At 40.1% G+C, this 25917-nt stretch overlaps 1 protein-coding gene across 1 annotated transcript; it reads right to left on the reverse strand.

Moving 5' to 3' along the window:
- Positions 1 to 19670: 19670 nt before the first annotated feature.
- Positions 19671 to 22935, reverse strand: si:dkey-242g16.2 (uncharacterized protein LOC336380 homolog). Its single transcript, XM_017697222.1, has 3 exons — positions 22820 to 22935; positions 22454 to 22508; positions 19671 to 21572 (listed from the first exon to the last, which is right to left on the reverse strand). Exons 2-3 carry the CDS (start codon positions 22465 to 22467, stop codon positions 20657 to 20659), a joined length of 930 nt encoding a protein of 309 aa, XP_017552711.1. The 5' UTR covers positions 22468 to 22508; positions 22820 to 22935; the 3' UTR covers positions 19671 to 20656.
- Between the last annotated feature and the right edge of the window lie 2982 nt (positions 22936 to 25917).

A 25917-nucleotide genomic window follows, 5' to 3' on the forward strand; every position in this document is an offset into this window, starting at 1 on the left:
ATGCTGACAAGATGGCAGCACCAGCCACAGTACAAGCTCTGGCAATACACCAGGTGTTTGTTTTTCTGTTCTTGCTGTTTGTCATGTCAGTCCTTTGTGTGAATACATATGACTGAAATATGTTAAATTAGGAGAACTACCTGGATGGAGGCAATAGAATTCCTCCAGTGACTGATGCAGCCAGCAGCACCAACAGAGCACCAGCAGGGAATCTAGAATCCTCTTCTGGCACAGGAGATGCCCTTTTAAACCTCAGCTCTGTGGCTTGCAAATGTCTGATCGTTCACAAATAACATTGATGAATTCTTGGTGTTGATCCAAACCAATCTCGACCTTAAGAACTACTCTGCAATCTGCCTAACATGGCTGGATGAGTCTATCCTGGACTCAGTGGTGCCTCCTGGCTTCACAACATACTGGACTGACAGTTTAAAGGCTCTTAGCCAGATATCCATGGGAGTTGGCATAGGCTTCATGATCAATGACTACTAGTGTACTCCACTCTTCTTCATAAGCGTTTGGAAGATATATCCAGCAAATGCAGACTACATCCCAAGAGAGCTTGCGTTGGTGGTCCTAACACCACAAAGTTGTCTTCTTATTTGCCAGCTTCATATTCAAATTTGCTGTTCCATCTTAAACGGTGCAGCAGTATTCTGGAACTTGACACCTGCACCATTTAAGGTGGAGCAGAAAATTTGAATTATATATATATATATCCATCCATCCATCCATCCATTCATCCATTTTCTAAGCCGCTTCTCCGTCAGGGTCGCGGGGGGATGCTGGAGCCTATCCCAGCAGTCTTCGGGCGAAAGGCAGGATACACCCTGGACAGGTCGCCAGTCCATCGCAGGGCAGACAGACAGACAGACAGACACAGACAGTCACTCACACACTCACACCTAGGGGCAATTTAGCATGTCCAATTGGCCTGACTGCATGTCTTTTGGACTGTGGGAGGAAACCGGAGAACCCGGAGGAAACCCACGCAGACACGGGGAGAACATGCAAACTCCACACAGAGAGGACCCTGGCCGCCCGGCCGGGGAATCGAACCCAGGCCCTCCTCGCTGTGAGGCGACAGCGCTACCCACCACGCCACCGTGCCGCCCTATATATATATATATATATATATATATATAATCTTAAACATAAAATTCTGTTCTTTGTGTATGTCATTGTGTCTTTCATGGTTATCCCCATGTATTATGTATGTATGTGTGTGTGTGTATATATATATATATATATATATATATATATATATATATATATACTTTATCTGGATACAGTCATAGCGGCTTAGAAAATGGATGGATGGATACAGTCATGTTCTACTAACATGCTGTCATTAAAAGGCTCTAATACTGTTACCATCATTTTTCATTGTTGAAATGGGCTTCTATTAGTTGAAGAATGCATACTGACTTGTTCAGGACTTGATACTTGACTTAAGACTTGCCTGTACTGACGAGTCAAAACTCGACTGTCTTGACTTGGGAATTGACTCAGGACTCAAGTGTCAAGACTTGAGACATACTTGTTACTTACAACTTAGTGACCTGTTCCCACATCTGCCCACCATGCAATAGTATACTGGGTTAGCTACAGCCAAAATGTAATGTCTGTCAAACCCCAAACAAGAACTGTTAAAATACAGTATGGTCAAATGGTGCAAATGACCCACTAAGAGCCTACTTTGTAGGCACCCATTGGAGCCTTTTTACTGAGTCATGTGAAACCCTGGATGAATACACAGACACAATGACATCATACACAGACTTTTGCGAGAACATCTGCAAACCTATTAAATTTGTGACATCATGCCGCAACAATAAATGGTTCTCACATGATTTAGTTGAATTGATGGGTGCCACTGGGATGTGTTCCGTCTCTGTTGCTCTTCTCCTTTTTAATGACATTAGATCAACATTAAACTCCATCAGGACTCTGAAATATGACCCAACCCCACAATTCAGTCTTCTCAAATGATAATGAAGATGTCTACAGGCTGGAGGTTGAGAAGTCAGTGGAGGAAAATGGTCCTGGATGAAAACAAAGACTAAATGATGAATTTCAGAACAATCAGTAAAAGCAGCTCTCCTCATCAACAGCCATCCAGTTAAAATAACTGACTCCTTCAAGTTCTTTGGCACACAGCATCAGCAATAACCTAAAAATGGAACCTCAACACCACTCTTGAAAAAAGCCCAACAGAGACTCTAATTCCTGAGACAACTAAGAAAACACAGAGTCAGGCAAGTTCTGCTGGCCCAGTTTTGCACATCTATTATCCAGAACATCGGGTCACTTTCAATTACTTTCTGGTATGAAAACACAACTAAACACACAATAAAGTATATGGACAGAATTATCACTAGAGCATCAAAGATAATAGGCTGCAAACTCCCTCCACTGGACTCCATATATACTTAACACACCATCTCATGAGCCAGCAGATGACCCTCTCCACACAACTCCTTGTCTTTTCTCAATGTTGATAACTACACAAAAGTCAGACTAACTGTACAATGTACTCTCAGAAACAAAGGATCAGAAATGTCACTGGGGCAGGACCCCTCTTGTCACTGGGAAGGGACCCTCAAGGGTACATCTCAGTACCTTTAGTAAGGGATCATAACTGTACCATAATTCATTGAAATTATATTGTCTAAGTTGTATTGACTCCATACCCCATCTCATCTCCAGCCTTTTTATTTTATTGTTCTGTTTTAAAACTTTAGGTTATGAAGAGGTATAAATGTTTAGTTTTCACTTGGAAAATCTTATTTAAGGTGCACAGTTGGACCTTAAAACCACTGTTGTACTTTTGAGGATACATTTACATTGTTTGTACCTTGATGAACAAAAACTTTCCCTGCACAGAACCTTTATTTCTAACAGTGTATGTATTATCATGTACTGTATGTTCTTTCTTGTTATGTCGACATGTTTGTATCATATAGAGCATTCAGATACCACACAGCTGGATTCATATTAGGCCCCAGTATCATATATAGCCCTTTTATATCAAGGCTTAGACACCTCAACCATTTCGGTAGCGATAATTTTGTCTCATTTTTAGCAGAACTCAAAAGCTCTAGCCAGTACATGATTAGCCAACACAGCTCTGAACAGCTGCACACACAATGTCATATTTTCACTAAAACCCCCAAAAAAAGTTTACTTAATTACTTAATAAAAATCTATGTTTGGGTAGTGACAATTCTTAATATTCCACACTGATTTTTAGACTTTGGGACACATTTAATTCAAAACAATGGGATCTAACTGCTCACCATGTGGCCATGAGGGACAGGGATGCAGCCTCAGTTCCTGCTCCAAAATACAGGGGTGTGGCTAAAACAAGGCTCCGCCTACACATTAAATCTCTTAACATTTCAGTAATGACAATAAAATTATAGAAAAGAGTGTTAAAAAATAAACCCTTGACAAATCTAAATCTTTCAACTCGAAAGAATCTCTGAATATTCTGTCATAGCTCTTGGTAGGATGAAGCAATCTGAACCAATCAACTGCGCTGCATACCGTGACATATGTGTAATAGGTTTCATTACATGCAATACTAGAAGTGATCTCCGTTTTCTGCCAGACACATTTCGATGCAACTCTCTATGTTCCTGAATGTATCAGCAAGCATTGGAGAGATTAAACATCACGACTGCTGTCTGCCACCTTGTCATCATTTTGATGCAGGTGCATCCTGACTTGATCGAAATTCCATGTACTGAGAGGTATATTGCGTGCTGTTTCATTCAGATTGCTTCATCTTAGCAAGAATTATTACAGAATATTCAGGGCCACTTTCAAGTAGATCTCCCTGTATATATGTACCAGCATAGTACCGTGAGGGGATGCCACCTGTGCAACAAGTCCAGTTGTGAAATTTCCTCGCTACTAAACATTCCACAGTCAACTGTCAGTGGTATTATAACAAAGTGGAAGCGATTGGGAACGACAGCAACTCAGCCACAAAGTAGTAGTTGTAGGCCACATAAAATAAGAGAGCGGGGTCAGCAAAGATACATAGTGCGCAGAGGTCACCAACATTCTGCAGTCAATCATTACAAACCTCCAAACTTCATGTGGCCTTCAGATTAGCTCAAGAACAGTTTGTAGAGAGTTTCATGGAATGGGTTTCTGTGGCTGAGCAGCTGCATCCAAACCTTACATCACCAAGTGCAATGCAAAGCGTTGAATGAATTGGTGTAAAGCGCGACGCCACTGGACACTACAGCAGTGGAGACGTGTTCTCTGGAATGAAGAATCATGTTTCTCCATCCGTCAATCCGATGGATGAGTCTGGGTTTGATGGTTGCCTGGAGAACAGTACTTCTCTGACTGCATTGTGCCAAGTGTAAAGTTTGGTGGAGGGGGGATTATGGTGTGGGGTTGGTTTTCAGGAGTTGAGTTTGGCCCCTTAGTTCCAGTGAAAGGAACTCTTAAAGCTTCAGCAGACCAAGAATTTTTGAACAATTTCATGCTCCAAACTTTGTGGGAACAGTTTGGGAACGGGCCCCTTCCTGTTCCAACACGACTGTGTACCAGTGCACAAAGTAAGGTCCATAAAGACGTGGATGAGCGAGTTTGGTGTGGAAGAACTTGACTGACCTGCACCTCAACCCGATAGAACACCTTTGGGATGAATTAGAGCAGAGACTGCAAGCCAGGCCTTCTCGTCCAAGAAGAGTGGCTGCACTTACACATGCGCTTCTGGAAGAGTGGTAAAAAATTCCCATAAACACACTCCTAAACCTTGCCAGAAGAGTTGAAGCTGCAAATTACTTAAAACAAGTAAATAATGTCTAGAATTAAGCTAGATAATTTTACATTGACCTTACAACAACAATCTTGGTATGAGAAATATTAGATTTATAGACTATATTTACACAAATTTTACTTGACAAGAATCCATTTCTTCCAGTATATGTTCTGCCTTTTTAATGTCACCTTATAGATTTTTTTGAGCATGTGTGAAGTAGTGTTAATATGTAAACATCAGCCAATGATGATTATCCATTTGGCTAAATGTGGCACATTTACATCATAAAACAATAATGCCAGCCCATACTTGTTTTCCTTTGATAAATAAACAAACAAACAAACAAATACATAACTAAATAAAGTGAAGTATGTTCAGTGTTCCATTCTTCTATGGTAAGAAAATGACTTTCCTATTCAAATCCACCAGTGACCTCTCCAGATTATTAGAAAAAAGGTTCTGCTTTACTGAAGCACTGATGTAATATTTGAGGGTGGTGTGATTTATGATGATTGCTCAAACCTGCACTTGTCTGTTCCTGTCCTCACCGTTCTGAATGAATGAATGTCTTAGACGTTAATAGAAAAGAATGTGCTGGGTGGAATGTGCTCTTAGTCACAAGAAAGCTGCTGGTGAACAGCTTGTGCAGTATCTGTTAGATGGAGACTTCGATTATTCATACGACAGATAAAGAGTCACTCTTGTGTCATCTCACATTCTAACAGCTGGTTTTCCAGACCCACATTAAGCCTTTGTCGTGACTATAAATGCTTTTTAAATGATGAATCACTTTTAGCATTGCAGTTTCATACTACGTCGGTCCATATCCAGTGTTCATACTCCACTGAAAATCCTTTTTAAAGTCTACTGATACAGAAATATATATTGAAATTACATTATGATATATTTCATATATATTTTGCAGTATATTGACACAAGGCAATACACTAGAGGAAGTGCTATACTGTGAGAAGATAGCACAAAAAGTGGTTAACAAGGAAGTTTATTCACACTCTGCAAAGAAAAATGGCTCCAATCCAGCCCTGCTGCAGTAAACATTATTAAATGAAGCATCACCACGCATAGACTGCTTGTCAAGACAGAAAGTAAACAAACTGCAAACTTGTCAGCTAATAGCTTAAGAGCATTTTACATCTTACACATTTTACATCTAATACATTTAAAAGTAATATGAGAAACTCAATGCATATTAAAAACATGGTACCACCAACTGAAACCTCTAGCAGTGTCCTCGAAAATGTGAGGAAGGGTCACACAGTTCACTTTCTCATTCATTTTTGACTTGTTTAAAGGAGTTTTGACAAAAGTCGTCTGGCTTAAGTGCAGCATTTAAGGTGGAACATGAGTGCAATGTGACATGTCAAAAACAGAAAACAGGGCGTCTGTCAAACATTAAACTCTGTAACTTGTCTGGTGAAATCAGCTGTGTCGATTACAATGGAAGTTTTCTGGTTTTGTTGTTATTACTAACTTGCATTGCTTGGTGTCATTACAGCTCTTTTCAGCATGCTTACTACAGTTGAGGCTACTTTTAACAGCTATTTGTCATTGCCACATTACAAGCGAACATGATACTTTTCTGAATGGCAGATATCGTGAGATATTGACAGTGAATTCCTTGTGAGGAGAACTGCTATTGAATAATGTGTTCTGGCTTGGTCAGACACTCGAGGGCGCACACAAGGAATTGGTTCTAATGGTTTTTGTAAATCATCTTTATCTTCTTAGCTTTATCATCGTATCATCTCAGCTTAATCATTTTTAATACAGAAAAATACACAATTTTTTGAACATAAAACTGCATGAAATAAAAACTGACGATGTATTTTAACTTGAACAGTAATGCTAACCAATCAGCTATCAGTAGCAGTGATGCTAACCAATCAGCACTCAGTAGCAGTAATGCTAATCAATCAGCTCTTAGTAGCAGCAATGCTAATCAATCAGCACTCAATAGCAGCAATGCTAATCAATCAGCTCTCAGTAGCAGTGATGCTAACCAATCAGCTCTCAGTAGCAGTAATGCTAATCAATCAGCTCTTAGTAGCAGCAATGCTAATCAATCAGCACTCAATAGCAGCGATGCTAATCAATCAGCTCTCAATAGCAGCAATGCTAATCAATCAGCTCTCAATAGCAGCAGTGCTAACCAATCAGCACTCAGTAACAGTAGTGCTTACTAATCAGCTCTCAGTAGCAGTAGTGCTAACCAATCAGCTCTCAGTAGTAGTAGTGCTAACCAATCAGCTCTCAGTAGCAGTAGTGCTAACCAATCAGCATTATAAAAACATGGTTCTTTAAACAATTTTAGCAAAGATGGTGGCTCTATATAGATCCATGAACACTTAAGTGTTATGAAGTACCATTTGCGTGCTGAAAGGATTCTTTGCATGGTGAAATGATTCTTCAGACTGATAGAGAATGTGTTGTATATGGTTCAGTACAGAGTCTCTTTGAAAATAGTCCTATGTAGCATCAAAAAGGGTTGTATTGTTATAATGTCAAGCTTGTAACAATACAAGACTTCTTTTTGGTGCTATTAGAAACATTGCCTTTACTAAAGCACCATTGAAGAGCTATGTATGTAAAGAATGTAAAACTTCATAACAGGAAGTTTATTCATAAGCATTTCCTATAATAACTTTCTGTGAGGGAGCTTTTACAGGTGGACATCTGGTTCCTATCACCACCACTGTGAGCAGTGCTGGCTCGGTAAGCTTCTCTTGAGCATTTCATACCAAACCACTCTAGTTTACCATCTTAACCATCTAATTATACAGAAATTTTGGGATCATTTTTGTGTTGATATATTTTGCTTTATTCATATATTCATTTATCCAGAAGCACTGTTTAGTATGCCGGAGTGACAGTTAAATATACAGCCATAGGCAAAAGTTTCTACTTGAAAATAAGTACACAGCCCGAAGACCTTTATTCCAAAAAACAGAAAAATTTATGGCACTTTTATATTTTGTCTGTTTATCTGTTTGGTAAACTCTACAAATAACCCGAAATTGTACAACAGAATTGGCAAAGAAGTTGCATATTTAAATGTCTTCTCTGAGGATGTCTGAATTTATTTTCACCTAGAAAATCAACAGAACATGTAATTTGACCAGGGGCGCCCAGACTTTTACATCAGACTGTGTACACCTGAGACATCTCAGCGTGGCACTGTGTGTATTATTATTTATGATAAATTCTTGGGGACAGGATTTATTTTACACACTTCTATGAAGCTCCCATCATCTCAAAATATGCCTCATTGTGAGTCGTGTTTTTGTGCCAGCAGGCAGAGGCTTCGTTCTAAAAGAGGCGTAGCTGGATCAGACAGTAAACGCTGCTTTAATATCATAACTGTTCATACATAAGAGGTGTTAGAACACAGCGCACCCAGCCAGGCTCAGAGGGAGTGAGAGAAAATTACAGTGTATTTTTCCCATCCTGCTGTGCTGAGTGAGACATGTGAGGCAGACATTAAACACCTGGAGGCAAGTGAGAAAGAGAAAGGAATTCCCTCTTTCTCTCTCTCTCTCTCTCCCCTGCAGGACTCCAGCAGGACTCTACCCTTCTGCTGGTACAAACAAAGTGTCGTGTTGCTATAGTAACCTGCGGCCTGCTGGTATTTCAGGCCAGGTGAGCTTCAGCTCACAAGTTCGCTTCTGGTTCCTGCGTTAACATCCGCAACAGAAGCATTTCTATGTGTTTAAACCATGCTGGGCCTAATTCTGTATTCTGTATTTATTGTTTGTTTATGCCTGTTTACTGCTTGCCTATTTGTTTGCATGCTTGCTGCAAGCAATAATTTGGCAAAACAAATAAAAAAAAAATACTGTTTTGTTTTCAAATATAAATGAGCTAAAATGTTTGATGTAATCACACTAATACTAATACTACTGATAATAATAACACGTTTAATTCATGTAGTGTGTTTAATCAACCAAATATGCTAGATGCAAAAATTGACATAATCCAAGTAGAATAATGTGCGAGTGTATCTGCACGGATATTTTCCCCCAAATCCAAAGTTTAGTCTCTGCACTTTCTGCTTCTCACAATGATTCTCCTCCTTTAATCGGTCTCCTTTTCTTATATAATCCATTAATATTATAATATTTCTTATATAATTCGTTGGGGGGCAGTCGTGGGCTGGAGGTTAGGGAACTGGCCCTGTGACCAGAAGGTTGCCAGTTCCCAATGCCGACAGTCCATGACTGAGGTGCCCTTGAGCAAGATAACTAACCCCCAGTTGCTTCCCAGGTGCTGTGGATAGGGCTGCCCACTGCTCCGGGCAATTGTACTCACTGCCCCTTAGTGTGTGTGTATTCACTAGCGTGTATGTTGTGTTTCACTTCACGGATGGGTTAAATGCGGAAGTGGAATTTCCCTGTTTGCGGGATTAAAAAAGTACCACTCAGTTTAACTTAATTTCATAATCAGACAAATAGCTCAATTGGAATAGAATACATCCATGTAAACACCTCAGTCAGAATAGACTAGTCCAGTTGAGGCCATTCAGAATACAATTTGTATCCGATTGAACATTCAATCGTAAAGTTTTAGTATGTTGTGTGCATATGTGTTCAATTTTCACCAGCTAGTTAGGTTTCCCCTATCACATAATGCTACTGACCCGGGAGGGTTTGCACAGTACTAACTGGGAGGTATACACATATGTTACCATAGCTGCAGCATTGAAGCTCCGGTGCAAAACTAAAGAAGCAAACTCTAGACATCAGACATGTCTTGGCTGACTATATTAGGCGTATGGAGGAAATTTATAGGGAAATCACATTCATTTTTCATTGAACTATTGTTTTAATTAGGAAAGGACAAACAGAGCGATTCCCATGAGCATATATGCTTTTGATGTCTAAATTCCAGTATGACAAGGATCATGGAGGAACTGAACAGTTTTGATCAGTGATCCCACACCTGGTCCTCAGGGACCATGTCCCACAGGGGTCCACTTTTTTACTCTACTCAAAGACTCAGGTATTCACATTTGCTTACTTTAAGTCTAATGGAAGCTGAGAGTAAAACCATGAACTATCTGCGAGGGTTCCCCTGAGGGGTTGCGACACATGAGCTGCATCCAAAATCCCAAATTTAGCATAGTCTAAATGGTATGACACAATAGTATCTAACACCATAGTACTCTTCAAGTAATAAATAAAAAACCCATATGCTGCACTTCAGTGCTCAAATGCTAAGCACTACATTTCAGTATTGCTGCTTTTCATAGTGATTTGACTTCCTTTATGGCTAGTCATCTTAGAAAAGATGTTGGATATTCTTAATAACACAAATCATGTTATTGCTATACTTAATTTTCATCTTTGTTGCACAAAAACTTGCTATCTCTTTTTTTTGCCAGTTTCCTTTTTTTAATTTTTTTATTTTTTCCATAATTTGAAAAGTCTAGTTACCCTTAGCCTTGTATTAAGGATTCATGATGGGCAGACCAATATTAGCTCCAAAATTAGCTGGAAAAAAGTGTACCACATTACCAGTTTTGAGATATGTTGTTTTGTTCTGACAGTGATATTATGCTATAAACCTATTAGAACAAATTATAAAATTACAAAAAGACTCTTCAAACGGGATTTCTTTTGAGCTACACCATAGAATAACCACTTTTGAAACATATGAAAGGTTTAAAGAAGACTCGGCTTACTCACTCACTCACTCACTTTGCATCACTGACACTGTGTCCTTGCATCCAAGCCCTGCTTTTATTTATCCTTGTTTTTAATCCACTCTTGTGGCACAGCAACACCCTGCTGAGGAGAATGGAAGAGCTCAGGTAATGCAGGGGCGGGGCTAACCCTATAAGAAGTTGGGGAAAGGTTCTGGGAGGAGGCTAGCTCAGATACTCACCTCAGATTGTGAGGAGATTGAGGAGTAGAGCAAAGCTCAACAATTTAGGCTTATGGCCTTGCGGCCTAAGACTACTTATACTTACCTGTGCTGCTATTGAGTCAGGTCAACATTTTAACCATCGTTTATTTTGTGTTTTCACTTTTGTAAATAAATCACGCCATTGTTTGCAAAGAATCATTCCGAGTCGGTCCATCTTCAGCCTGCATCTGCATTCCTCATACCCAGGTACAACCTAGCTGTTGACTTTGTGTCTCCTCACGGAGTTCGGCGAAGCATCGTCACATTATGGTGGCAGCGGTGTCTGTTTCCCTTGAGGGTCGTCATAAAAGGACAACAGCAGAGTAAGATTTCCACAAATGGCCGCAGCGATTCACACTGTGGTGGCTGTAATGAGCACAGCTACGGCGAAAAGAAGACACTGAAGAAGGGAGTCGGAAAAAAAACAAACATGGCGGCGTGCATGTAGATCGCGAACGGCGTGACAAAGGATTGAGGAAACTGTATATAAAGGACTTTTGGTGTAGTTCTGAGGCATATCTGGAAAAAAATGCCTCCAAAGAAAGTGGCAGCGAGCTCTCATGTGGAGGAGCAGAATGAGTGCGAGAGAGCAATGGCGGCAGCCAACGGCATCAGCGGAGTCCATCGCCGGCAGTACAACAGCGAGCCTAGAGCAAGTCTGTGAGTTACTCCAGGGAGTAAAGATGAGCTCGTACACAAGACAAGCGGAAGGAAAGTTCTGGCTGGGAGATCTGAGCACACCACAATACAGCTGTGAGCCCGGTAAGTTTGGGGAAGGTTATGGTAGTGGTTCTAAACCTCAGGTTTTTAGATCATCCATGCAAGGTTACCGGCGAAGCTCAGACAAAAATAAAGCCAGAACTAGAAATATCAAATGCAGCCCAGATAAAGGTATCAGATGTTTTAACTGTAATCAAATGGGTCATAAAGCTAACACATGCCCTAAGCTTCAGAGTAGTACTAACCAGCTATGTTATACACCTGCAGGGAAAGAGAATTTTAAACCAAAAGAGTTCAGTAAAGATGTGATTTTAACAGTCAAAGTAGGAGGCAAAAAGCGTAAAGCGCTACTTGACACTGGTGCAAGCCAAACATTAGTGCTAGCTCTCTGTCTCCCAGAGACACAGTTAAAATACACAGGAGCTCAGAGTTAAATGCATACATGGGGGGGTCAGAGAAAAAGTCAGAGGTACAACCATAGAGGAGCAAGTAATGCCACTAGAACTCAATGCAGCGGGGTTAATATCTGACATAGCCAAACAGCAAGCTGAAGACCCTACGCTGAAACCTTTGTTTTTAAAATGTACTGAAGCCACAGCTGAAGGTGACAAACAGTTTTAAACATTTTAAAAGACAACATTCTATACAGAATCAAGGGCGAGTACGAACAGCTTGTACTTCCCAAAAACTTAAGACAGCAAGTACTCAAACTGGCACACTCAGAGCCTTGGGCAGGTCATATGGGGACAATTAAAACACTAAGCAGGATAGTCACTAGGTTTCACTGACCACGTCAATACCAAGATGTGGTAGAATATTGTAAAACATGTCCTGAAAGCCAACTTACAGCCCCTTTAAAAAGTGCAGGCAAGGTTCCCATGATTAACTTGTCCATTGTTGATGTTCCATTTTCACGTATTGCCATGGACATAGCAGAGCCTCTTCCAAGAAGTCGTGGGGGTAACCGCTATATCCTAGTAATATGTGATTATACAACAAGGTACCCAGAGGCATTTGCATTGAAAAAGGTGAAGACAAGGCAGATTGTCAACGCCTTAATCCAACTTATTTCATGGGTAGGAATCCCAAAAGACGTTTTAACAGATCCGGGGTCTAATTTTACATCCAGGCAGCTCACTGATGTTTTTAAACTTCTGGGGGTTAGGGGTATCATAACCACACTATATCACCCTCAGACTGATGGGCTAACTGAACGCTTCATCCAGACCCTGAAGTCCATGCTATGGCGTTTTGTCTCCAAGGTTGGAGCAGATTGGGACACATGGCTCCCATATGTCCTATTTGCATACAGAAAGGTGCCACAAGCATCAACGGGATTTTCACCATTCCAGCTTCTCTATGGTAGAGAGGTGAGAGGACTGTTAGACGTCCTGAAAGAGGTCTGGGAAGGCAAGGACATGGTGCAAAAGCTGAATGTTCTCTCGCATGTTCTCAAAATGAGAGAAAAAATGTCAAAGATCACAGAGCCTGTGAGGGACAACATGGAGAAGGCACAGCACCGGCAAAAGACTTGGTATGACTGCACAACAAGGAACAGACAGCTCAAGTCTGGCGAGAAAGTTGGTTCTCTGGTTCTTCTGCCAACATCGGATACCAGTCTTTTAGCAAAATGGCACGGGCCTTATGAGGTGCTCAGGAGGGTCAATCGGACGACCTGAGTTATCTCTTCCCGACAGGAGGAAAAAGACACAAACATTCCACATCAATATGCTGAAGGCATGGAATGAAGCAGACCACAACAGTTCAGAGCAACTGTGGGTACGAGCTGTTCAGGACGAGCAGGAAACCACAGAGCAGTACTTCCCAACAGCCAATGAGAGCAGCTCAGCACCTGACTTGTCTCACCTCAACATCACACAGAGTGAGGAACTGGAGAGAGCCATCCCTTCAGGACTCTTCAGAGCAGACCCCGGTAGGACGGATGATATCCAGCACAATATCAGACTGCTGAAAAGTGAGCCAATTCGGCAGACCAACTGCAGAATACTGGCGCGTTTGATCCCAGATCTAAAGGAGGAGGTAGAGACTATGCTCGAGATGGGGGTGATAGAACCTTCAACCAGTGAATGGTGCAGCCCAGTGGTTCTGGTTCCAAAAAAGGATGGAGGACTGAGATTTTGTGTCAATTTCTCTAAATTGAACTCTGTATCAGCTTTTGATCCATACCCAATGCAGAGAGCAGATGAGCTGATTAGAGAAAGACTGGACAAAGCAAAGTTCCTGTCTACACTAGATCTTTGCAAGGGTTATTGGCAAGTTCCTTTAAGTCTAGAGGCTAAGGAACTTACAGCTTTTCGTGTACCTTCAGGATTATACCATTTTTCTTTAATGCCTTTCGGGTTGCATGGAATTCGTTCCAAAGGCTGATGGACAGTTTACTGTCGGCATAATCATCTACAGTGAGTCTTGGGAGGAGCATGTGTATCATGTCAGCGAGGTACTGCGACAAATCGGCAAGGCGGGATTGACTGCGAATCCGGCCAAGTGTCACACATCAAGAGGTACGGTTTCCTACTTAGGCTACATACTCGGGGGGAGGAGTCATCCGCCCACAGGTTGACAAGGTGGAGGAAGTGAGGAATAGTCCAACACCAAACACAAAAAGAAGGGTACGATCCTTCTTAGGACTGGTTGGTTGGTACCGTCGCTTTATCCCCAACTTCTCTAAAAGAGCAGCAGTTTTAATGGACCTTGTAAAGAAAGACATGCCACAGAAAGTTAAATGGACTGAACAGTGTGAAGCAGCATTCCAGGACTTGAAAGACTGCTTATGCACAGAACTAGCCCAGACTTTGACAAACCATTCGTTGTACAAACGGATGCGTCAGGTTGTGGAATGGGAGCAGTGTTACTGCAAGAACATGAGAGTGAGCTTAAGCCGATCCTTTATATCAGCCGGAAGTTGTTTCCGAGGGAGCAGAATTACTCCACAGTAGAGAAAGAAGCTTTGGCTGTAAAATGGGCATTAGACTCTCTCAAATATTACCTGTTGGGGACTGAATTTGTTCTTGAAACCGACCACAGGTCTTTGCAGTGGGTGGCAAAGATGAAAGACACTAGAATAACATGGTGGTATTTGTCATTACAACCCTTTAAATTTCAGGTGCATTACCGCAAGGGGGCGCAGAACACCACTGCGGACTTCCTCTCTCGTCACAATGAGTTGTGATGTCGATAAGGGGGGGTGTGTGATGAGGCAGATGCGTTGCCCATCACCAGAGATTGTGTGTGTGTGTGCATTACTTACCTGAACACCTACCTGTGATACTCACCTGTTGACAGTTACCTTGCAGAGGCAGCAAAAGGGAGGCAGAGCAGAAAGAGCTCACTCATGAATGTGCCAAAGGGCCCACGGCTAGCTCATGAGAGGGGTGATGTCTGTAACCTAAGTCAATTTACAATGACAATTTAGTCTTATGGCCTTGCGGCCTAAAACTACTTATATTTATCTGTGCTGCTATTGAGTCAGGTCAACATTTTAACCATCGTTTATTTTGTGTTTGTACAGTTTTATTTTGTGTTTTCACTTTTGTAAATAAATCACGCCATTTGTTTGCAAAGAATCATTCTGAGTCGGTCCATCTTCAGCCTGCATCTGCATTCCTCATACCCATTCAGCTACAACCTACCTACGACTTTGTGTCTCCTCACGGAGTTCGGCGAAGCATCGTCACAGATTTCCCCAGCCTTTTTGATAGTTTAACTTTTTTAAGACTATCATATTTCTGTTCAATATAACAAAACAGGAAATGCAGAAACGTTCAAGGTTTCTGCTCATGAAAAGCCTGACTAGCTAAGCCGTATACGGTAAATCAGATAAAGCAGTTAAAAGTGCTGCTCAGTGGTGTGCTTCTCCGGAATCAGATTTTAACACCCCGGAACCATGGTGTGAATCAGGATTCCAAGCCTCCTGAAATGCTACGTCCTACATAGCTTTGGTTCCAACCCTAATCTAACACACCTGATATAGCTAATCAATGCCTTCAAGAGGATCTGAACGGTCAGGTCTAGTGTGTTGTATTTGGAATGGAATCTAATTCAGCAGGAGGGTAGATCAGGGTTGGGCACCCATATAAAAGATCTGATACACCTACCCATACAGTATTGTGAAATCAAGATGAATCATGGAATGAAAGAGCTAAATAAAGGTAGTCTTAGTCAGAAGGAGTGTGAAGCTTCTCCTCCGCTATTAGATTTCCTAAAACAGAAGTAATGGATAAGCTTTGGGCAAAGTCCTGAAGAGCCACAAAGTTTTCCAGACTACAACACACTTAGAAACTAATTATCAAGCCAATAGTGGTATTAAACATTGTCTTCAGGCAGGATGATTCAAGGCCTGTACCTGGAAAACTTTCAGCTCACAGAATGCACTAAAAGTTTCTGAACGTTTAGGACAGAGGTCAGCAACATGTGACTCTTTTACTGCCCTATTGTGGCTCCACAGAAGAATTAGATTTGTAGGTGAAAATGCATGAATCCTCCTGTGAAGTAAAATAAAGCTCTGCTAATCGTTCTGACATGGTTTTAAAAAGAAATGGTCTCAAATGCTAGAGTTAATGTAGAACTGCTAATTCATACTTTAACCCTGAAGGTTGGCACACAGACTGCAGGTACATAGCAATGCAGAAGACAGTAGCTAATGGCAACTTAAAGAGAAAGATTTAAGATGAACATAGATCATTTAGAGATGTGTGGACTGATTACATTTATAATCACTCCAGCTGGTTTCCTCATGCTTAATCTGCAGTGAGAAACTGTCCAACACCAAAGAGTTGCAAAGCTTAAGTCAGCTTCTCGTTTGCCAGCTTCTTGTTCCTGTTTCACCTGTGGTGCAGCAGTTACATTCTAGTACCATTTAAGGTGGAACTGGAAAATTCAAACAAGAATCTTGTGAATGAGAAGCTCACTTCAGCCTCATAAAAAATTCTACATTGAGAGACATTTTACAAGAAACTATTCTAATTTGGCAGAAAAATTCTTGCTGGAGATGCGAGAAGTAAGTCTGCATTTTGTTTTCTAATATATTATTAGCATATATTAGTACATTAGTACATACTGAGACATATTTACAGACAAGATGGTAAAATAGACTTAAAATGTTGTGGCTGCCAATGTGGTTTGATTTTTGCTGAAAGGATAAAATAGCTTTTCGTAAAATTTGGGTTGCTGACCACTGCTTTAGGACATGTAACTTTTCCAAGAATAATTTTCTTTGTTGCTTTGAGAAGACTTAACATGTTAAAGGCTACACATGTTACCACCTTGTTGTGATATCAGCACTCTTAAGCCATTTTAAGTCAAAAGAGTTTTAATATATACAGTACTGTGCACTTCAGAAATGTATTTTTCATGTAATATATAAGATGTTTATCTGGACAGCAAGCTTATTTGCTCAATGATAATATCAGGACAAATACAAATAACATTAATACAATAAGTAGTGATTTACAGTATGTCTGCCAAATTTTAAAACATCTCTTTATAATACAGCTGGTTTTGTTTTTTGTTTTTTTACAAATATTCACTATTTCTAAAATTGTTACATATGAATATAACATTATTACCACCTGCCTAATATTCTGTTGGTCCTCTGCATGGCATGGCCTCTTCAAAACCTCTGACAACAGGATGTTAGCAGCAGTCCTGGAAGTTGTAGAAGGTGGAATAGATTGGATTGGACTTCTTGTTCTGACCCATCTCACAGACGCTTGAACTGATATCTGGGGAACACCTTGAACTCTTCATCATGCTCCTCAAACCATTCCTGAACATTGTGTGCACTGTGTTCAGAGAGCATTATCCTCCTGAATGAATGAATGAATACCATTGACATTAAGGGTTAACTGCTGGTCCCCTGTGTTGTTTAGGTAGGTGGCATGTGTCAAACTGACAATCACATGAATGCCCGGATCCAGGATTTCCTAGAAGAATATTACTCAGTGCATCACACTCCCTTCACCAACTTGTCCTCTTCCTGCAGTGCATCCTGGTGCCATCACTTACCCAGGTAAAAGGTGCACACATTCACAGCCATCTATTTGATGTAAAAGAAAATGGGACTTATCAGACCAGGCAGCTTTCTTCTACAGTTCCAATGTCCATGAATGTTGCTACAAATGTGAAATTGTACCATATGTAAAACTGTATAAAATGTGAAATTTGTAAAATAAGGTTATGAGTCCTCCTATAATCATCATTAAACATTTCTCTGCCCTGTGCCACAGTAGCCCTTCAGTCTCTAACATTCAACATATTAATTATGAGATCTGACTGTTTGCTTGCCATCTAATGCATCTCAGACTTTGACATACACCGTTAGTAAGGGATAGTCAGTGCTGTTCTCTACAGCTGTGGGAATTCACTATGTATTAGCTCATGTTTCTGTTTGATATAACAAAACACGAAATGCAGAAATATTCAAGGTTTCTGCTCATGAAAAGTTTGAATAGCCAAGCCGGATGTGATAAATCAGATAAAGCAGTAAACAATCCTACTCAGTGGTATGGTTCTGCCCGGCAGCATGGAGTGAATCAGGATTTCAAGCCCTAACTCCTCAAAATCCATGTCCTGCATAACTTTGGTTCCAACCCTAATCTAACTCACCTATATAACTAATCAATGCCTTCAAGAGGTTCTGAACAGTCAAGTCTAGTGTGTTGGATTATTTATATTCCTAGAATTCTCTCCAGTTTAGTCATAACCAATTCCAGCTGTTAGCTAGGCCTCAATCTACAAACTATCATCTAGGAGGATGAGCACAAGCTTTTTCCAAGATACATGAAGCACCACTACATCTTTTCTAACTGCTGCTAACGCATTATACAGCTCAACACAATTGAAATAACTCTTATTGCTAATTCACTTAGGTCAGCTAACAGATGTAATTTGAAATTTTAAACCACATACCACAAACCACAAAGCATAGCTTTAGTGCTCGTGATGTTGGGCAAACACGATGAATGCTAATACATGAGTGCAGATCATGAATGAACATGTGGCATCACCAGGGATCCTGCGTGCTCTTTCCTGAAGGTAGGGTCAGCATTTTGCATCACTTGAGAGTGTGTACTTTGAACAATAGTATGCAAAAGAGAACTGCCAAATCATTATTTAGGCAAAACTTGCTCTGTATGCCAAGGAGAACACTGATGAAACTGAAGATGAGTGTTGAAGATGAATATAACCACTGGATTAGCACATTTATGCAAGCATTTGTCCAGATTTGATTGAAAAGTAATTCAGTAAGTAAGTAACGCAGGTTTCAAAAGAAGGCAGGCAGGTACTTCTCATCCAGCAGACCTAACCCAGTTAAACCAGCAAATGTTGCAAAAGTTTGGGCACCCCTGGTAATTGACATTTCATGGAAAGAATTCACCAATATTTGCTGAGTTTAACACACTAGGAAAAATATTAATCCATAGGAATATGTAAAAAGTACCATCGTTTTTGCATAGGCCAAACTGTGTTTTATTTTTTCCCTCAATATGCTTAATTCTGTGAATTTACAGTGAATTTGCACAAGTGTGAAGAGGATGTGTTAATGTTTTCACAAAATTAATAAAATATAATTTTATCAGGGTGCTAAAAGACTTTTTGGGAAAAAAAGACCATAAAAGACTGCAAAAGACTATAGGGGTCGATATTCAGGGATGTAGATGTCAGAGATAGCCTTCTCTAAACCCTAAAATAATAATCACTAAAAAATAAAAGTGAAAATAGAACCTGTACACTGATGTGACTGCTAAGCATAGCTTCTTATAATAGTAGGAGGACGAAAGTCATTATGCAATTGAATGCTAAACCCTGGGAACTTGTTACATTTACATTTTACATTGAGTCATTCGGCAGAGACTGTTTTTCAGAGTGACTGACTAAGATGAAAACAATAGAAAGTATTCATAATCTAAGAGACACGTGTTGTATTCTTGCTTGTTCAAGTGCAAAGGTAACTTAGGGCAAAGATACATTTCAATGTGCAGTATTAGGATGTGAACACGCCTCGGGCAGGTAACAATTTAAGGCATAGGAGAAGCTCAAAGTGCAATGTTTGGGTGTGTTACCCACAGACAGGGAACAACATGTCCCACAACTTTGAGAACTGTTTTTACACCTGAGAACTTCAGTGGCTCAGTTTACACACCAGACGTCAACTGATAGAGTTCATGTGGAAGAGTACAAAACAGAGACACGCTGTTCTGGTACCATTCAATAAAAGAAACCACCATCAAGCTTGAATGCTTATTTATTTGACATTGTAATCACTTCACATTATCATGTATGCACAAATAAATAAGGCATTTTTACAATATTACATATTCTACAAATTTCACATATTATATAGTTTTACATATTGTACAATTTCACATTTGTAGCAACATTGATTAAAAGTAAGACAGATTGCAGATAGACCCAGTTGAACTGGAAATTTGCTGACCTGGCTGCTGTAGATGCTGATGTTTTATTAGCAAATGGAATCACAAATGGTCGACTGCACTGGAATTGAAATACATGCTCTAGGGCACTGGTTTGCATACAGTCAACATTTCCTGGTTTAGTCCCTGAGGACTGATTTGAACCACTGCATTAGTGCAAGGGCCTTAAACTTTGGTCCTGGAGGGCCATAATTCAGCTCAAACTCATCAGATAATTACGGGATTTGGTAGTTTGCTTGAACATTTGGGACCCCTACTCATAAGAGACCTCAAATCCACTCCACTACTAATTCAATCAGGCATACTGGAGTGTTACAAAACAAAACAAGGTTTTGAAATAACCAAAAGAGTCAGAGGAGGAGAATGCCTAAAGTTCCTTGTTTTTCTGATCTAATATCCTATAAATTTCCATCTCTACCTACCTATGACCAAGGTGTGGGCTGAACTAATAGAATAGTTCTTGGCTGGGGTGGCAGTACTTGGAACCATTACATTTAACCCCTCAAAAGGTTCTTCACACTCAAATTGAACAAAAATGGTTCTTTAAAGAACTATCAATTGAAAGGTTCTGTAGGGACCCAAAAGTGGTTCTTCTATGGCATTGCTCTAAAGAGAGACTTTTGGCCCAGCTGACTCTCTCTAAAGCAATACTTAATTTAGAAATAAGATAAGAAGGGCCCAGCTTGCATTACACAAATGGTATCATGCTAATTGGCTCTCATTAGTTTCCCTTCATTATTAGCTATCTTAGAATTTCGGGGTGACCTAGCCTCCTACTTTAACACAATGGCTTAAGGGTCATATTCTCTGGAGAGTTGAGTGGATTGAAGCATGCTGGGTAACGGACAAGTTGACTTTTTCTTTTGGGCCAAGCTTTGGGCCTCTTAGGGATTTGTGTTATAAACGGTCTGTTCCAAGTCAAAGGGACATCCATGGGGTCCACAACATCGACAAAGATTCTATAGTTTTGTCCATTGTTGTTGTCCCACAGAATCATGCTGCCACGTCCGGGACGGAACGACACACAGAACTCCACACGATCCTGAAGGTTCAGGTCAGAAGGAAAAGACACACTGAAGACAAAAAGGTCAGTCTCTGAGCCAGGCTGCTGTTTTATGTGGGTGCAAGGGATGTCCTTGTGGGTTCTCCAGGAGTCGAATGTGATGCGAATGTGTACGGCCTTCTCTACGCTGATGTTGCAGACCTGCACCATTCCACTCAGCAAACCACCCATCAGACTGCAGCTTTCCAGCTGCACCAAAGAACCTGCCAGGCCTCCAAGGAATAACGCTAGATCAGCAGAAGGTTGAGGGAACCCCAGCCGCAGCCGCAGTATCCTGCCCTGGACAGGGGGCTGGTCCTTCGGCTTTCCTGACTGAGGGATGGTGTCAGGTTCAGGCTCTGGCGGATCCACAGTGAAAAGCCTCACGGCTGTAAGAGCCAGTCCCTTAGTGTCTGCAAATACAACACGTTTTTTCTTCTTAAGTGTCCCACCGCTGCTAGAAGAGTTCACTGGAATAACAGGCGTTAGAGAAGGCTGGGGTGGTGAAGCAGCACTGGATGGACGGGTGTTGTCTGAAGGTGTGCTGGACCTTGAGATTGTGTGTTGATATCTAAGTGAGTTGTCTGAACCTTGGCGTATAGCGGCCCGCCGGCTCAGTCCCATGTGCATGGTTAGGTCCACAGGCATCACTCTGGTGGGAAGAAACAGATGATGGAGCAATTAAGCCATGGACCATTGGATACTATGGATACTCATGATGATAACTGGTAAAGTGTTTTTATCAAGGGATAATTTAGCACAACATGTACATAATTTTTCCTCTAATTCCAAATGTAGTTGATTAATTAAGATGTGTTGGGTGTTCTTTAATATTTCACAGGAGGCTAATGCAGCTAATAAGCAATGGAAGCTAATACAACACCAATTAGCACCACATATTCTGTTTGACATGGATAAAATTATGGCACATAGCAAAAACAGTAATAGCAGCCACATTTAGGCCTAGTTATAAAGAACAGTTCATCATAAAGCATCAGAAACCTTATTTGAGGTTATGTAACAACTCAACACATTGTCCATGTAATTGGCACGATGCTAACCAGATGAGGTTTAAATTTCCAGTATTTGTTTGCTACATTACTCTTTGCAAAACCAAAAGACCAAACAGTGTATCCTAACAATTGGGGTTAGGAAAAGGGTGATTATTTTTTCACCAAACTATTGCTTTGAATACTTAAATGTTCTTTGAAAAATAGTCTGTGCAGTAATGAAAAACTAGGTCGCCAGCTTTTTAATTTGAGTTTTCTGTTCTACTTTGAATGGTGCAGCAGTTACATTTCTTTTATATCACCTTTCCATGCGCCACAAAGTAACTCCCGCATCATTTAAAGTGGGAGGGAAAATTCCACTAAGCAGCTGGCAACTAAGAAGCTTTGTACACAGTTTATCAATTCTCCTGTTCTAACAGGTCAGAGTACAGCTTAATGAAGTGATGAGTTAGATCAGGAATGTTGGAATAGATGGAACTTTGCATTGCTTAAACATGCACGGAGTGACTTATCTAGGACTTACTTGGCAGCAGTCATTTTTGGTCAATAAACACAGCGTCCTCTGAGTCAAAAGTGCACTGAAAAGAGACAGATGGTTTAAAAAAGTTAAAAAAATGTCACAATTACACTGTATTTTCACACAACAGCATTAAAACCTGGCTATAGGATGACCTAAGGCCAGTCAAATGGCCACAGAAAGGGAAGGAAGAACCTTAACTTTCTTAACCCTCACATGAAAGCACTGTGCAGTTCTAAAACTATAAGTGAAATAACCATGGTTGGCTAAAATAATGTTTCTGCATAGAAAATATTTAGAGAATTACAGTGAAAATGGCAGTAATAGCCTAATATTTGCGCAATAAATCAAAGAAAAGTAAATGGTACTTACTGCTTTTGGTGTTGTTAAGAAATCTATTTCAAAGGATCATCTGAAATGGAGTTGAAAATACTTGGGAATCAAAGACAAGACAAAAGCATTGGCTGCTGACACGCTGACTGTCTTAATGCTTTATAAACCACACCAAATGTCTACATGAGGGTGTGTTATGTAGAAACACCCAAATGCAGTAACGCCCCCATTTGCGCATCGCAACTGAAAGATCCACCTTCACAGGTTTGTTCCGAGTTCTTCCAGTAGCTGCTCTGTGGGTGGGCTCGGGTTGCAGACACGCCTCGAAAAGGGTGAGCCCAGATTTCACAACTGAAATCAATGCCTCTCCCCACTTGTTTCACAAAACTCCTCCCATTGTCCCAGTGTGCTTCACATGGTTGTGTTTCTGTGCTAAGAATCATGCATGTTCACCTCTTGAAGTGGTTGACTGAGAAGTTAAAACAGGAGAAGGAGATTAGAAATACCATAACATACGTGTAACACTTTACTTCAAGGTCAACAATATATTATATATATAATTATATAGCAATATATTATATATATTGCTATATAATTATAGCAAATAACCAATAAAGCCCTTGATAATATCATATGCTGTGCACACTGTAAAACTGTGAAAGGCCAGAGGTTAAGTTGACATGCATGTGATATTTGGTTTGCTGAAACACAATGTTTTTATCATCTGAACTTTTATTTTGCATTCTTTTAATGAGAATGTAACAGATATAACTGCTTGTTACCACATGTAGGATCTGTGTGAATGTAGGAGCAGGACTGGAAACAGTGTCCAGCTTTTACTTTCACCTCTCCCTTCTCTTCTTAACCACAGAGTGGTTTGGTATGTGGTTAATAAGAGCAGTAGAAGTCATATTTAAGAACAGGTTTGTGTCCTAGTCTTACCTCAAGCTCCCTGCCCTGTTTAACATCTGACTGTCTGACTGTCATTAAAGTGCAGTGACGCACCACCAAAGGAAAACTAGAACATCCCCAGCACAATCCCCAAATACACACAGCATTACCCTTAGCAATGCAGATTACATACCGAACATTCTTGTACAAGGCAAGGGTCAAAGCTTTCTCATACAGTATTGCATTATATCTTTCTGCTGAGAAAAAAAAAGTTTTATATAATCAAGAGCCGGTTTAATTTTAAATTTAAGATATAAATGAAATGTTGTGAGATCAGCTTAAGTTTTCCTTATAGATCAAAATGATGCACTGCAGTGGAACCTCCATCTATCCGTCAAAAAATAACTACCTACATTTGGAAATACATAAAAGCAAAAAGTAAATGCTTTAAAGATAAATTGAAAGCTTTCTTTGCTTGGTGGTGTTGGGTGATCACTAATCTGCAATACTGGTGTTCCAACAAAAGCAAATAAGCTGTGATATGAATAATTTTCTAATAATTTCTCACAGCGACTTCTAGCTGTATTGGGACCTTGAGCAAAGCTTGGCTTGTTCCTATGCCACCCCCTTCCAGATACTCCTCATTTCTGCATCCTCTAACAGCATAACATCTGCTGTTAATCATAATGATTGAATATTCATAATTGAATATTCAAATGGTCATATAAACAGCACACTCTTGTTTCTTAGATCAGAGTGAGGTCTAGAAAAAAAATCAGATAAAGAGAGCTGGAGTTTAGCTCAGTAATCATATTTCTCAGTGCATGGAAACTATTACTCTGGGATTTCTCAGTCTGCGCATATGTGAAAACAGATGGCGGTACTGGAAATAAGCAAGCAGCGTTGCAGCAAGACACAGCAAAACACTTTTGGAGCGACGCTGAAACCTAACGAAATATTGAAATGAAGGATTTAAATACTCTTCATCTTCTACATAATGCATGCTTTTATTTTCAAGTAAATACACTGTTTATATATGGCACTACTTAAATCACATATGTATGACTTCTACACATAAATCAAGCATTAAACATCTATGGAAAACGATATGGCTGAAAAAAGGATATGGCTGAAACACAAATGGTTTCATTTCTGGGTGTGGAGTTCATCATTTCAGGAATTGCTAAATTGTGGCCAGATGTTAATTTGACACGTGTCTGAGATCTGGATTGCTGAACCTCATTGCTTTTATCATCTGAACTTTCTGAAATTTTGCATCATTTTAATCAGAATATATCTTATATAACTACTTGTGATCACATGAAGCTCATGTCGGATCTGTGTGAATGTAAGAGCAGGATTGGGAAACAGTGTTCAGTGTTTACTTTCACCTTTTCCTTCTCTTCTTAACTGCGGAGTGGTTTGGTGTGTGGGTCAGTAAGAGCCCTGAAGATCGCATTAAACAACAAGTTTTGTGTCCCAGTCTTACCTCAGGCTCTCTGCCCTGTTTCACATCTCACTGTCAGTTATTGAAATGTAGGTGACACATCACCAAAGCACATACACACACCCCTGTACGCGCACACACACACACACACACACAACGTTACCCTTAGCAACAAAGATTTTTCTCTTGCAGTATTGTGCAACCTAAAGCACTGCAGTGGAACCTTCATCCATCTATCTATCTATCTATCTATCTATCTATCTATCTATCTATCTATCTATCTATCTATCTATCTATCTATCTATCTATCTATCTATCTACAGCATGTAGACTATGAAGTGATGTATAGCTTATTTAATTTAATATGAAAGAACATATAAATTAAATGCATGTTTCATAGACAGGCATTTATGTATTAATAAAGACTTCCTGATAAATATTCTTCTTGGTAAAACATGTCAGAGAGTAAGTTTGTCTGTAATCTAATGGTCAGTTTTTTTCTTCCAATGACCTCATACATGATTGTCAGTTGTTTTTAAGTAGTGCTAATACTTTTACCCATTTTAATTTGTACAAAAAATAATGAAAAACATTTGAGATCAAAATATTGTGCTTTGCTTACATGCTAATATATGTGATGGACTAACTTATACAGTGTTCCTTTGTGTCCAGCTGAACTTTTATTACTACAGATATTAATTTAATGCTTTTAATGCTAGAGAAACATGTCAGACTGATGACTGAAGGAGGTCCAAGACTCAGTAACAGCATGTCTGAGCAATGCTATACAGTTCTGCTT

The sequence above is a fragment of the Pygocentrus nattereri genome, chromosome 18 (genome assembly GCF_015220715.1).
Source record: "Pygocentrus nattereri isolate fPygNat1 chromosome 18, fPygNat1.pri, whole genome shotgun sequence".
Classification (NCBI taxonomy): Eukaryota; Metazoa; Chordata; class Actinopteri; order Characiformes; family Serrasalmidae; genus Pygocentrus; species Pygocentrus nattereri.